General features: G+C 51.6%; 3 protein-coding genes across 3 annotated transcripts; 2 read left to right on the top strand and 1 right to left on the bottom strand.

Annotated features, from left to right (window-relative positions):
• Positions 1–301: 301 nt before the first annotated feature.
• Positions 302–1,594, top strand: BO95DRAFT_351716 (uncharacterized protein; the record flags this gene model as incomplete). Its single annotated transcript, XM_025582092.1, has 1 exon — positions 302–1,594. The coding sequence occupies one exon, from the start codon at positions 302–304 to the stop codon at positions 1,592–1,594; it is 1,293 nt and encodes a 430-aa protein (XP_025447428.1).
• Positions 1,595–3,323: 1,729 nt separating this feature from the next.
• On the top strand, positions 3,324–4,105 carry BO95DRAFT_351448 (uncharacterized protein; the record flags this gene model as incomplete). The annotated part of the gene is made up of 3 exons (XM_025582083.1): positions 3,324–3,360; positions 3,497–3,706; positions 3,843–4,105. 3 exons carry the CDS (start codon positions 3,324–3,326, stop codon positions 4,103–4,105), a joined length of 510 nt encoding a protein of 169 aa, XP_025447427.1.
• Positions 4,106–5,668: 1,563 nt separating this feature from the next.
• Positions 5,669–7,348, bottom strand: BO95DRAFT_116889 (uncharacterized protein). Its single transcript, XM_025580418.1, has 2 exons — positions 7,194–7,348; positions 5,669–6,965 (listed from the first exon to the last, which is right to left on the bottom strand). Exon 2 carries the CDS (start codon positions 6,963–6,965, stop codon positions 5,808–5,810), a length of 1,158 nt encoding a protein of 385 aa, XP_025447426.1. The 5' UTR covers positions 7,194–7,348; the 3' UTR covers positions 5,669–5,807.
• Positions 7,349–14,930: the final 7,582 nt, after the last annotated feature.

Raw genomic sequence — 14,930 nt, 5'->3', positions numbered from 1 at the left:
TGCTGCCAGTAGTTTACGAAACTAATCCCATTGTTGCTGCTGCTGCTTATCTGCAACATGACTGACTGACTGACTCTTCTTCCTCTTCCTCTTCCTTTTTATCTCTCTTCCATCCTCGCAATTCTCTCCCTTCCTCTGCAATTGTTTTTTTTTGTGTCCCTCGTTCTCGCGTTCTCGCTCTCTCCCACTTTTGTCGCCTTTAATATATATCCTGCTTCAATTCCCTCCTCTCCTCCCCCCCCCGGCGCCACCGTCTACTGACATCCCTCTCGTCGCTCCAATTCCTCCCAGCATGTGACCAATGGCTTTCCACCATTTCAACAGGAAGCAGAGGCTTCTGCTGATCGCCTACGCCATCCTCTTTTCATTCCTCCTCCTCCTTTGCCGCTTCTGGTCCCTCCGCGACCCGGGCTCCCTCTTCTTCGAATCCACCGAAGGCTATCGCCCCAAATACAGCCTGACTCGCATCCAGGAATCGCTCGACTACCTGTCCGTCTACAATCAGAGCGGCATCAGCTACCCCTACCCGCCCAGCGAATACCAGCCGCCGAAGGACAAGACCGCCTGCGTGGGGATCGTGACGGTGAAACGGCCCTTGCAGCAGAATCTCGGCACGACGGTCGCCTCGATCCAAGACACGCTGACGCCGGAGCAGCGGCGCGCGCTGAACATCCAGGTGCTGTTCGCGCTCAGCGACCCCGCCGACCACCCGGACTACAACCAGACGTGGCTGTCGACGATCGTGGACGAGGTGCTCACGTACGAGACGGTGGACGCGCCGCACGTGACTATCGCCCGCCTCGAGAAGCAGAAGGACATCAAGCGCAAGTCGCTGCTGGACTACCGCCTGGGGCTGCAGGCCTGCTACGACCGCAGCGACGCCCCCTGGATCATCATGCTGGAGGACGACGTGGTGGCCCAGCGCAACTGGTACGAGCACACCATGCAGAGCGTGCGCCGCATCGAGGACGGCCGCCAGCGCGGCCTCCTCCCCACGGACTGGCTGTACGTGCGCCTGTTCTACACGGAGAAGTTCCTGGGCTGGAACTCGGAGAGCTGGCCCGTCTACCTCTTCTGGAGCGCGTTGACCGTCGCCGCCGTCGCCTGGGTGGCCCTCGTCGCCCGCCGCAAGGTCCGTGCCACCCAGGGCGTGCTCACCAACCCTTTCCTCCTGGTGGTCTGCTTCCTCTGCGTTCCCGCCCTCATCGGCCTCTTCTTCATGACCGGCCGCGTCACCTGGTTTCCCATGGAGCCCGGCGTGCATGTCATGAACGCGCATGGCTGCTGCTCCCAGGCCCTGCTCTACAACCGGGCCCACGTGCCGGAACTCCTGCGGTACCTGGCCGAACGGGAGGATAAGGTCCCCACCAAGGCGGTGGACAGCGTCATCGAGATGCTGGCCGGGAAGGAAGGGCTGGACCGGTTGGCCATCTCCCCCTCGCAGATGCAGCATGTCGGCGCCGTCTCGTACAAGGAGAAGAAGAAGACGTGGAAGTGGGAAGGCCCGTATCGCGTCAAGGGCGCCCACGGCGTCTGGAGCATGGGCTTTGAGGAGGCATATACACGAGACTCGTATCGATGGTTTGATATGTGAATTTTCCAGAGCCACCTTCCCGCTGGGTGGAAGGTGTTCACCGACCAAAAAGCGTATGGGGATCCGGCAACTTTCCCCCATTCCGGAACTCAAGTGCAAGCACGGAGGAAGCGATCTTATAATGATATATGTGGGAATGACTTTTGCGTTTTTTCGATTCGACTTTCGAATGTTAATATGGAAATCAAGGACTTGTGTATATGATAGGGCTTACCGCATCGGGGTCACCATGTATGGCTTTTTTTTATTTTTATTATTATTTTTTTTGTGCCTCCAGCGATCTTTGTTCTTGTGATACTACTCGTGCAGTTTCCTAGATAGAGTACAGACCGAAATTTACATCCGGCTGGCATGACATGCATGCCGTGTTCAGCAAGAAGACGACGATGGTATGCATTTTCTAATTCAACTCGCATCCCTGCTTTCCACGGGTGATCCAAATGCATCTACGGCTGGATTTGAGCTGCGATCGAGCTACGGCGGGGGAGCGGGGGGTGTATAGTCTCCAAGGAGATAGGGCACCACACTGTAACTGATCACCACCATTACAGTACTCTGGCATAGCGCAATTCAGGCCTCATTCAGTCCATGCCCGTAGAAGACACCCAATACATATCTGTACCGGAACAGACAATCCTGTCCTGCCTATGAACTACTTAGTTCCAACTCGACTTCGGACTTAGATAATAGTCAACACAAGTCATTTGGACCCAAGCAGTAAGCTTGTTGGTGGTAGGTAATACTGGATACTAAAGGGATCCACTCAGACCTCGATCCAAAGCAGTAACCGGCTAGAAGGAGATCCGGAGATTTGGAAGGGTGCCTTGGGCAGTCTAGAAAGAAAGAAAGCGCGGGGGTGGACAGACATTAATTAATGCCCCCTGTACTTCTTGTCTCCGTACAACAATTCAACTAAGTATCACTATCGGGTCACCTGGAAGGCCTGGAATAGCAGTGAGGTAAGAGAAACCGAAACTCCCCGAGCAAAAAAATGAAAAAAAAATTATAAAAACAAAAGTCAAAAATCAAGAACTCAGTTGTATTGAGCGGGGGAGGGGGGGGAATCAAGACCCAACCTTACTTGACTTTGTCCATGTCGGTTGATTTAGAGATGGTAATAATGCCTAAGACATAACTACTGTACCTTATGACGGTAGGTACCGCTTGATTATCCTCGCGGGCAAGAAGCAAAATAGGCGCAGTAAAAGAAAGAAAGAAAGAAAGACGGAGCCGTTGCGGGCACTTCATTGCCAATTGCCCAAGAAAAAAAAAAAAACGGACGTCATTTGACCCCCGACGGGCAACTGCTGCTGCTGCTTCTTGGCTCTCATCGCATCATCCACCACCATTGATTTCATTTCTTCTCTTCTTCGAATTTCACTTCCCATTCTCTCGTGTTGTGTCTCACCGTTTCAATAATCAACGGCCTTGGTGGGGGCATATCTATCATCCTTCGTACACCCCTCTTCCTACCAGTTCGCCAGTTCGCCAGTTCGCCAACCGAAAGCTGTGTCGAGCGACCACCAGCAAACAACCCGTCCGGACAATTTCCATCTTCAACCTCCAACCGAGTCAAGTCGATCGCAACTTCTTTTCCCGTCTCGTGCAATTAATCTCTTGCTTTTCGCAAACAGCACGAATCGAGGCGCCTTGACTTTCTTTTCCCCTTGTCACCAATCTCATTATTTCCCACAATCTTCCACGGTATCGCCCGCTGCGGAAAAAAGTCATGGGCAGGAATATTTCTCATGGTCGCGGTGGCGCGGGTACGTCTCCTATCTCCCCTCCCCCAAAGACCCCACTCACTACTTCCTGCCCCGGTCATCGCCCCCTCAGGGACACTGGACACTGCAAGAAACCAAGAACCCGTTAGCTAAACCGTTTTCCCCCAAATTCCAACAGGGAACATCTTCTCCGGCACCGGCGAATCGCGCACCACCACCAAGGACCTCGTCACGCCGACCATCAAGCAAGATGTCTTCACCACCGGCCGCGGCGGCTCCGGCAACATGATGCAGAACGACCCGCAACATCCCGAACTGGCGCGCGAACTGCAGGACGTCGAGACCCCGCCGTTGCGCATGGAGGAGGCGCCGCATCATACCGGACGAGGTGGGGGTTTTTTTTTTTTCCAACCTTCTTCTTGCTCCTGATTCGTCTCTCTTTCTCTCTGTTTGCCCGATCACGGTCGAGATGGAAATGCCTCGTCGTCCCAAAAGCTAACCATCTCCATCTCCATCTCCCACAGGCGGCGTCGCAAACGCATATTTCCCCACCCCCGAAGAAGAGAAGCGCATGCGCGAACAAGGCGAGGCGCAGTTGGCGCGCGTCAAGACCCAGGAGGCCCAGCTGGCCCGCGTGAGAACCCAGTCCAAGGATCGCCGGAAGGATCTCGAGCACACGGCCGGGGCGGCGCATCCTCCTTCTCCTGCGGCGGCAGTGGCCTCGGGGGCTCTCAGCAGTAGCGAGAGTCGCCCGGCCAGCGAGGAGCGACAACCCTCGTCCAGTTGACTAGCACACGTTTGGAGTTGATTTCCCTCGGAACTTGATATGCTTGTCGTTGGCAGTCGGTATTTGGCAACTACTGGCGGACGAGAGCGCTGTGGGACAGGTAGCTCGCCTTGTCCCCGGTCGGGTTTTCTGGTTCTTCTCCAAACATGACTAGATATTTGGTAACCCTCGATGGTGGATGCTGGGGGTGGTATATTTGTGATTGACTAATGGGCAGCTTCAACTCTTTGTCAAGGAGGGGAGTTCGACAATATGCTGCGGGGATGGTGGTGGTGATGATAGTGATGGTGATGGTGTCAATGGCACAATGTCGCTGATGCTGCTGGTGATCCTGAAGAGGCCTCTCGGGGTCCTTATCTCCTTTCGACTCTTTGAATCTCTGCTCCCTTTTTCGCCATATGTTGGTGGAGAGGTTTTGCAAGGAGGCAGCAGCCGGTCCCCTTTTCCTTTTCCTTTCTTCTTTTTCGCCTTCTCACACATTATGTTATTTAATCAATACCCATGTAGACTTACGTCAAAACTAGGAAACAGGCGCCGGTGTATGGTTTTGGTCAATGTGTTTGTCTTGTTTTGTTGACTGGTTTTGTTCTGATCCGTTCGCAACAGCGGAGGATGGGTGGCTCTTTTTTTTTTTTTTTTTCCTTTTGTCCTGCCCATAATTCATGCATGCTTATCTTTTCACAAATAAAAAGATCATAGGTTCTGCAGCGCGTCGTCGGCCTTTTGTATGCCTCTCGCTTGTGATGGCACTAAAACGGAAACAAAAATATCTCCAATGAGAATGCACGGGCTTATCAGGAATAGCCTCCCCCCTCTCTCCTTCCCCTGCGGAATTCTCGTGAATTTATATCCTTTTATCCTTCTCCATCCCGTTCTGCCCAAGGATAAATAGAAACAAAACTACACCGGCACGGTACCGTAATTCGAGAACGAGGAATGTATCTTCTTATCACATGAATGTATGCATGCCGAGTGGTGGTCTTTCCTTCTATCCAAAAGAATATATTATAGATGATGCGGTCGCTATGATAGAACGAAGAAGGCCAAAATGTATGCTATAAGGAGTGCGCGCGGGGAGAAACCGGTGGAGGAAGGGCTAGTTAGTAGTGGTCAAGTAGCTAGGATCAACGCTATTCCATCTCAACAAAAACCCTACAAGGAAAAACTTCTTCGTATATGTGTCATGACCGTTCCGTTAAGATGTCCAGCACCCTGTATTCTATTTTGCGATTGAGCCCGTGTTGGGTTGGGGTGGGGACCTGGTCGGGGACAGGCTGGCTGTCATGGCGGGATCCAGTGGTGTTTTGTTCTCATGAACAGGGCGGTTCAGTTGAGGAGGAGTTGGAGGTTGAGAGCGCGTCGAGGATTCGAAACTCTGCTTCTAGGGGAATGTCGGCAGAACAAATGAATGATTCTGATCCCTGAATGAGCGGGGCTAGGTATTGGAATCCCAGAGTCGATCGCGGAAAGGAAGAGTAGCGCAGTGTTCAGTGTGGTAAGAGCCCACGCTAGTTGCTGAGAATCTGTACGCCCCCGAGACAGAGCGTGGATTTGCTGCGACTTTCCCATGCTGTGGGAAGTGCATGCGCTTCGCTGGTTGCAGCGTAGCAGATCGTGCGTAGTGCTATGGTGACATGCGTCGTGGAGTGAAGCGCGACTCAGGCGAACATCCGTGGTGGAGAGAGAAGCCGGGTGGGCTTGTTCAGACCGGAGGGATATAACAACCTGTGGCGTCAATGACCCAACTGATCGACTCTCTCCAGCCGGCATCCAGATGCTGGCCAATGTCGCGGATCAATCGAGTCCCCCATTCGCCAATCCACCAATGCCCTCGCAACGAGTGGATGATGACAGCGTAGTGGGCTAGAATCGCCAATGCAAACGGTTTTCGCTCCCGGACCAATTCCACATATCGCGACGGAATCCGGAATATCCACTGAAAGGCGATGATCATGGTCTCACCTCCTCGTGCGAGCTTGTCCAGGGAGAATCCGAGATGATTGATGGTCGCATCATACACATCCTTTTCGTGCGTCGGATCCTTGGTCGCTAAGTTAGTATTTCGCCTAGAGAGAGACATAATGGCCAGGCGCGAAGTATCCGGCATTTTAGGCTGCGAGTTGTCGTATTCTAGGAGAGCGCTGAACTCTCCATCCGCGACCCATTCGATGATCTCGCCCTGCACATCAATGGAGCCCCTGGTAAACTGGAAAATGTCCATAAGCGCATCCAAGGCGTTGGGTTGTGTGTTGGCGGTGGGAATTGGGTTTCCCTGGAAGGCGAACGCGAAGACAACCATGATGCTGGAGAGGGCAAACGCCGCGTTGCAATTGGACCGGTCTAGATGGTCGGCGACCTTGGCCAAGCCCGCAACGGCCTGTTGCTGATGACTCTTGGCGGTGCGCAGATATTCCTCTTTGCTGGCTCCAATGGTGGAGGAGGTGGAGGAGGCCAGATGTAGGGCTGACAGGGCCAAAATACCATGCATGAGGAATGGGTGGCGCATTGCCTCGCGTGGGACCACGCCCTGCCAGATTCCTTCCACGGTGCTGTTGCGCGAGACAGAACGGTAGGTAGTGGTGCACCACTGCATCATTAGTTCCAAGTCCTGGATGTTGAGTTCGCCTCCCGGCGGAGGGCATGGACTAATGGAGTGGTCCATTACGAGGCGATACTGAGCATAAATCCTAGTGTTGGGTTGCGGTTGAGACGCCGTTGTCCGTGCTGGCGGAATGGTTGGAGTGGTGGAGCGGGACTTGACCCTGGGCCACACCAGCGAGCTAGACGAGGAGATATATTGGCATATTATGTTGTCACTGGTGCAATGGGAGCACTGAGGGTGTTCTTTTGGGCACTGCATCTGCCAATCAGTAACGGAAAGGAGATATTAAGGCCATCCAGTCACAATTGAAGCTTAACGTGGAAAAAACTGAAAGGGGGAAGAGGGGGGGGGGGGGGGGGGGGGGGGGGGGGGGGGGGGGGGGGGGGGGGGGGGGGGGGTGGAGGGGGCAAGGCCGGTGGGATAGATTCAAGTCTAAGTGAAAGGTTCCGAGTTGGGGAAATGGTTATGCTTCAAAGGCCGACATACGGTAAGGTGCCTGAAGGATGAGAGATCACTGCATCGTAAGGCATTCAGGCATTGAGAAACAAAAGGGGGAAGAGGGGAGGGGAGGGAGGGGAGTGCAAGCAAGTGGGAGAAAGACAACCACCACGAACATTTGAATAAGGAAGAGAAGAGAAGAGAGGAAAGAAAATTAATTCGAAGAAACAAAGAAAGAAAGAAAGAAAGAAAGAAAGAAAGAAAGAGGGGTAGGGGAGGGCCGAAGAAAAGAAGAGCGACCAATATTCGAAGGACAACCGCAGGCAGGAACAACAACTTTACTTAAACTTTAGCGAGCCTACCTTGATCTGCCGGTTCCTGCACCCATAACAGCCATTCCGTGATGGGGCTCTGTAACTGCGCCGTGCAGGCATTGTCGAACCTTTCCTCTGGATGTTGGTGTAACTTGGCGCAAGGTATGTTTCATAACAACCCGACAGGCATCGCACCGGGTCTGCCTGGGACAAGAGACAAGGGAAAGGGGAAAAGGCCAAGTGGGTGGGGGAAGAGAGAGGGGGAGGGGTTTATAGGAGGACGAAGAGGGGGAGGAGGAGGAGGAGGAGGAATAGCAGGAACAGAGGAAGAGTAGCAGTAAGTAGGTTTGAGGATTGACACGCAGGGGGAGAAGGAATATAGAATAAGAGGAGAGAGAAGAGATAGAAGAGAGTGTGTGTGAGTGAAAGGCACCTTGCGGTTTGATAACAACAACAAGACAGCTGGAAGTAAGAATAAGGATAAGAATAATAATTAGAATGATAATAAATGATTTCTCCTGCACCAAACAATCAAAAACAAACACATCCACATATAAAACGTGAGATATCCTGTTGGCACGCCATGTTCGAGGTCTGGTCTTTTAATACTAGCATAATCTAATAGAATTTCCCTGCCTTCCCGCGCAACCTTTTTTTCCCTTTTTTCTCATTTGCCTTTTTTTTTTTTATTAATTCTTCATTTTCATTTTGTCTTTCTTTGCCCCTTCCGGGCGCCCCCTTCAGTGGACACTACTTTTGGCATTCGGTCTCCAAACTAAACGATAGATCGTTGTTCGGAGTGGGTCTTGGAACAACAGAGTGGGAAAGATTGACCCAGAAAGATACACTATCCATTCTGATAAGTACCAGTGTTAGACTTGTACGGCAGGACTTGTAGCTCTCTGAACATTAGCTAACTGACTAACTAACCCAGTCCCATCTTTTGCTCTTCTCAACGTTTGATCTCTGCCTTTAGAATTTCTCAATTGTACCCAGTAGCACCCAGTAGCATTGTCTTTGTTTCTCTTCTCTTTTCTGGTTCCAAATTCCTCTTCGCCCCTCCCCTGAATCAATGAACCAGTTCGAAATGTCTGACTGCCAGTGCCGCGGCATGTGCACACCAAACCAGTAAATGCGGAGTGGCCTCTTGCCTAAACCTGCAGGACTACCTCACCTACTTGAGTTACTATCTACATAGTACACTGCGATCTCCATCATTCATTCCCCCTACAACGGTGGTATGAAAGCATCGATACCGACCGATTGGCATGGAGGGTTGCCGGTCTCAGGCAGGACCCCTCGAACGAGTCGACGAAGATTGACGGGCGTCGGGATCTCCGCTCCCCAGCCAAGTCATGATTGTCCATGTTTCCCTCCTCCAAGAACGACTACCGTTGAGATGGACGAAAAAATTGGACGATCCATCGTTGAAAAGCAACAGCCTGTGCTCGACTACAGTCTATTTCCAGTTAGTCCTGCCGAGAGAGGGGAGAGAGAGGGGAGAGATGGGGATGCTTTTTGACTGCTGGACTATTTGACTATGCGACTATTCAATTCTTCCGCTATTAATACCGACTGCATCCAGACGTTCCAAACTTTCAATATCCATCATCGATCGCGACTTTTCCCCAACCGGATTCTCTTTGACGTGACCTCCACATAATCTCGAACGAGCCACCAATCAGGCGCGATTGATTTTTTCTCTGGGCTTTATCCTTCAAAGTTTTTCACTGCTTCTTCCATCGCATCTTTGATGAATGGACGGAGAACGGAGGTACTGTAGTTACCTCCTTCCCGGGCTTCCTAGACAGTCAACCCCCTGAAACAATCTGCAGGATGCATCCTCCTCGTCTTCATCGGGTTCATTATGTTCACTGGGATCCCAGTTGATCGTGAAAGCATGGGTCCATCCAGGTGGAGATGCATCCTGTGGGAAGAGTACACAAACCCAAGAGGGAAAAAGGGAGGTTGCATTGGCCAGTACGGAGTACTGCTCTGCTGTTGCTGCTGCTGCTGCTGCTGCTACTAAGGGACCTCCAACTTTTGCAGTCCGTGCAGAGCGACTGACTGACGTAAGTCATGGATTCGTCAGGTTACCTCTGTGGTAGGACAACCATTCCTACTAGGGCTGGAGAACACTTCTTTTTTTCTATCTGTGATACAATTGAAAGAGTCATGAAGCAACGCGACCCAACCTCAGAATCTCTGGATGAATCATGAATCTGGCCAGCGAAAGCATTGCGCACGCGCATTCGCACACAGTGCACACACTCTCTGTGTGTCTCTGGATGGATCTCACGGGTCTCTCCTCGTCATGCCGTCTTGGGACAAAAATCATCCACGCCGCGCCCGCCCGCCCGCCTGCCCACCCCGGGGTGGATCCCCGGCCACTTGCAGGCCAAACCCAAAACAGTATTTTCTCAAATCCCAAACCCATCCCATCCCATCCCCCCGTCGCCCTCCAGGCTCACTCCCCGCCCCCCTTCCCTATCGCAGTCTAGCCCCACCAAGTGATGAACCCTGCTTTTGCCATTTAGGGTAATCAAGATTCTTGGTGTTTTCCCCTCGTGTGATTGGATACACGGCTTGGGACTTTCTGTCCACTTCCTAATCAGGTATAAGGTTGAGCTCGGCCCGTGGTACGGCACAGTCAACTTTGAATCTTTGATTATCAAACCGCTAGCCTTATGAATTGAAAGTGGTAGATCTGGCTTCCAGATGGACAGATGGCTTGCGCGGAAATCATTGAGATGGTTTCACGACCGATTCACCATCTCTGTATGATTCCGTCGATCTTTGTTCCAGCGAGGCCAAGGGAAACCTTGTTGGTTGTCCGTTCACAATAGTGGCTCTGGATAGTGGGCCTCCTTTCCCGACGGATCTCTCTTCCTGAATGGGAGAACACTCTCACACCTTAGCATGATGATGCGACACAGACTCACAGAGCCTATCTAGGGACATTCACTGAGCTCGACCATTACTCAATCGATACTCTGGATTAAGACACATAGACTGCGCTACCGCCATTAAACATACGAGTGTCGAGGACTAACTTTTACATATGACTAGAACGTGAGCACCAAACCTAGATCTAGTAAACTAAACGAAGACCTGTACAACGAACCCACTCATCGAATCTTAGCTTATATCCAGAGGGAAAAGGCCGTGGCTTCTGATTACTATTGTTTATGAGGATACTTTGCCAATGATCGCAGCGATGTCGACGAGAAAGGTCGCCCTCCAGGAGCCGGCACAATCGCGATCGGGTTATCGCAGTTTTCCCGAAAAGGAGCACCGTTCCTCCTCAGACATACATCGCAGGTTACTGTCGTGTTAGAATCCGGTCGCTATCATTATTACTTGCTTCTTCATGTGCGCCGACAGTCAGCGAACTGCATTGCAACCTACGATAACTACTGCTCCCGTAAGTTTTGATGCGGGAGCATCCACTGCCTTCTCAAGGTAGCTTTCCCCTGCCCCCTGGGCTTGGAGCCAGTAGTATGAGCATTGCATCTGCAACAACCGACCTGGTTCTATATTTCTAATATCAACTTACACGTTTAGTGCGACAACGTGCCGCAAAGCCTGGGTAACTATCGCCCATTTCCTGTCCAGTTCTATCACTATTGGTGTCTACCTAACCTCATTCTATCCATGCCCGAGCCACCATACCACAAAGGAGTCTACTCTCTCGCAATGGTTGTTCCGAATCATGCCCATAGCCAATTGTCTCGGATTCCCTCGCTTTAACACCGGATACTGGCCATCTCGTCGTCTTCCCGGAAAGGCTTCTAAAATTAGGCAAGAGAACGGGGGGAAGGCACCGAGAATAGTAAATACATACGAGTAAAATAGTATACCCAGGTCAAGCTCGCCTGTTGTCTCAGCGAACTACGCAAGACATTCGAATGAATGGGATAATTCCTTCCCACCCCCAATGATGCATTCCTGGGATAAAGAATAAAAATAGACAAACAATCGAGAACAACGGAAGCTGCTCAGGTAGAAGGCCGACCCCACATTTATCGGGCTGTAAGTGATCGAGAAGGAACCAATCTATCCCCGTCGATTAGAACAGAACCTCCGAAAGCTGGCAGCAATATGGCTAACTCATCCAGTGATCGAGATCCATCTACATACGAGTATGACGAGGACAGCACAAGAAAAAAAAGAAGAAGAATCTAGAGTAAAGTTCCGAACCCCCGACCGTCCCGATCCTGGTCAACCACACACCTGCGGGCCGTGCTCGTGGACCTACGAATAGGACTCCATCCATTCCTTATTGCATCCATCCAGCCCGCCGGGTTTGGAAAAACTAAGGGGAATTTAGGGCGGCTAAGGCAGGTTACCTAAGTTTAGGGGGGCGGGCGGGCAAGCGGGCGGCGTCTGACGGCGGCGGCGATGGCGGCGATGGGGGGGGGGCACGTTTCGGCCGGAGCGGAGGAAAGAAGACGGAGAGATCAGGGAGAGCCGAGATAAATTGAATCATACACTGGACTGAACCCGGCCGCGGTGGGTCCAAGACTGGGAAGGAGAGATTGAAAGAGGGACTGAGATAGTTACTGCCAGCAGGCTAGTGATACGCATTTCTCCGCCCCAGAGAACATTTTTACTCTACAAGATCCTTCTAGCGTCACCTTCTTCTTCTCATCCACACATCGATTTCGCTTACAGCTACGTAATTACTGTATAATCGATGATATTGCGATCGGATCCTGGTTCGGATCTGCCTGCGTTTACTCTATCAGGGAAAGCGTAGCGAAGCCGTAGAGCATCTGACCCTGAGAGGGGGATGGATGGGATGGGATATAATCGAGGGTGGGGTAAAGACCCGCTATATGTCATCTGGTGATTGAGTCAGTGCAGTGCAGTGCAGTGCAGCTATATTCGCCGTGGCGTAGTGTCAGCATCCTAACCTAAGTAACTTATACCATACCGGCTCAGCTTATTCTTTTAGTCTCCGAAATGGTGATTCTGATCTTGTTCTTCCCAGCAACGTTGGCGAAAACGTTGGAGCCATTCCCGAGTAGGAAAATGCAATGCTTGTGCGCTTAACTTCGCGCGCGGCGTGGCATGGTCCTTTGACACTCTTAGGCGCTTTGATGTACTATGTGCGAACGAACTGGCCATTCGGATCATTTCGATCATCCACCCATCTGATCGAGGCGGGGCCGGGACGATGGGCAGGACATATAGCGACGTGGCGCGTGCGTCTTGGATGTCAGTGCATTGAGGGACATAGATGGCATCATCGATTTTGCCTAACGCTTGGTGTTGACTAACAGGTGGACTTCCGCTCCGCGACTGCATGCTCGAGCCCCATCGGGCTTATCGTAGTAGGGTGTATCTTGGCGCCAACGTGAGGGCTGGGCATGCTGTACATGACTCCATGATGATAGCGAAGCATGCGAGAGAGAGACAAACAGCTCATGTGTTGGTGCTTTGGACGTAGTATGGGGCCATGTTTCTCTGGTTGTTGCCATCCTCGATCGGTGCTGGGTGCATCTAGAGCTGGTTTGCCTCATCTGGCTGTCCCCTTCCTCTGGGCTTACCTACCCTGGAGGACCCTCGAGCAGGCTATTTCTCCTTGCACGTCGCAAGTGCAGTTGGTAAATGCTTGGACCATAAGACTATGAGCCCGGTATACTGATCGTTGTGAGGTCGAGTCACCAAAGAGATACTCACTCGCCAACAGACAAACTGTCTCGAGGAACAATTTAATCGCAAACACTATCCATTGTTCATCGCTCTGCCTTGTGCTTTGCCTAAGGCAATCACGGTAAATCAGCAGTTCCAGTGTCCAGAACGCATGCTACCCGGGACGGGAAAGCTCTCTTCCTGCGCACGATGATAGACCCTGCTGAGAGTAAATCTCTTTTCGTCCTCAATGGCTTGTGGAAAATGGCTTGCTAATTACCCTCGAGTCCGAGCTGGCGACCCTGGATACATCGAACTCATGCTCATGCGCGCCCTCGTCCTGGTTACAAAAGATGGGATGCGAGTATTTCTTCGGAAGAGACCGAATCGGCCTATTGGTTGTTCTTGCAGTGACTCTCTCTCTCTCTCCTGGGTATAGCTTACAGCAGTGATGGCCTTTCGAGATGTATGTTTAAGCGCGAAAGAATATGTGAGCAGAGACGGACACTCCTAGATGGCCATTCACAACCAACTACACATTTAGTAGGCCCAGCAAGACATCAAAGCCTGGTGACAACGAAGCGTGGACCGAGGAAGTGTGAGATTCTCTCCGCATTCTCAGAGCTGGATTGATCTTCGATCTTCGATCTTCTAGTTCTGGTCGGCGGAGAATACCACATTTCCAGAAGACCGGATGAACCTCTGGAATTCGCAGAAGCGGGGTTTCAAGGTTGTTCCATTGCGTCGCGCTGAGTGGAAAAGACGATGAGATGTCCTCATCTACACCCAAGAAACGGAGACTGCTGAGGTGCTGATGCTGTACTATACACTCAATTTGTACGAACTCATTGAAGGGCAGATGATGACAGGACATATAGGTCTTCCGTGCTGTCGTCAGAGTTGTACCAAACCGAGTCGATTTCGCTCTTTTCAGCCTGGTGCAGCTTCCAGTGCCATGCCATGTCGACTGTACCCGAGTAGGCCCATAGGGCTCACAGCAGCTCAGCTCCTTTGTTAGCCACTGTCGCGGGAAGGGGCATTGTGGGCTGTCGCTGTTCGATTTCCTATTTCTTTTCTTATTGTTCTTCGCGGTGCGGTTCAAAGGGCAATGGAGTGCACTGTTCGATGCCAGATGCAACACACCTACGCAGACCGAATGAATTTACGAAGCACTGAAGAACAGACCCCGAAGACCCTAGTGGCGAAGCTAAACATATGATCTGTTTGAGATCCTGTGCGATCATCCCTTTCTACATTGTGCTGTACCCCCAACCACGATTGCAATGCTCTTGTATGGCATATGACACGATAAACTTGTTGCAGCACTCAACACAAAAGACAGACTCTTGCGGGCCGAGTGAAGCAAGCCATGGCAACCTTTCCAGGTAAAGTGAGGCCGAGAGCTTCCATGTCGACTGAGCTCGTTCGGCAGGTAGCACTATACCTCAGAGTACCTCTAGTGTTTGTTATTGTAACATGCTGCCCGACAAGTACCCTGAGCAGCGAAAATGACGGCGATGGCTAGAGTGGGAGGCCTGCCCACAAACAACGGCGAATTATGACCAAAAACCTGTCTCGGTATTGTTTGTATGTGGAAAGTGGTAGAACGGGATCCGGAATGCTATATGTCCATGTAGTCCGTTCATGTAGTATGTTCAGATTGATTCTGATGAGCTAGGGGCAGATAGGTCAAGAGCCTAGGCAATGCTCGGAGGGAATTGAGGACTAAGAGAAGCGAACGATATGTTGTGTAGGAATGAGCACCTGCAGAGAGCCTATCTCCGATACTCTACCAACCTTCAAGCTAAGTAATGGAAAGTGGAAGCCCTGACGG

Source organism: Aspergillus brunneoviolaceus (assembly GCF_003184695.1).
Source record: "Aspergillus brunneoviolaceus CBS 621.78 unplaced genomic scaffold BO95scaffold_3, whole genome shotgun sequence".
Classification (NCBI taxonomy): domain Eukaryota; kingdom Fungi; phylum Ascomycota; class Eurotiomycetes; order Eurotiales; family Aspergillaceae; genus Aspergillus; species Aspergillus brunneoviolaceus.
Note: the sequence above shows the minus strand (reverse complement) of the source record. Positions and strands in the feature narration are given on the sequence as shown.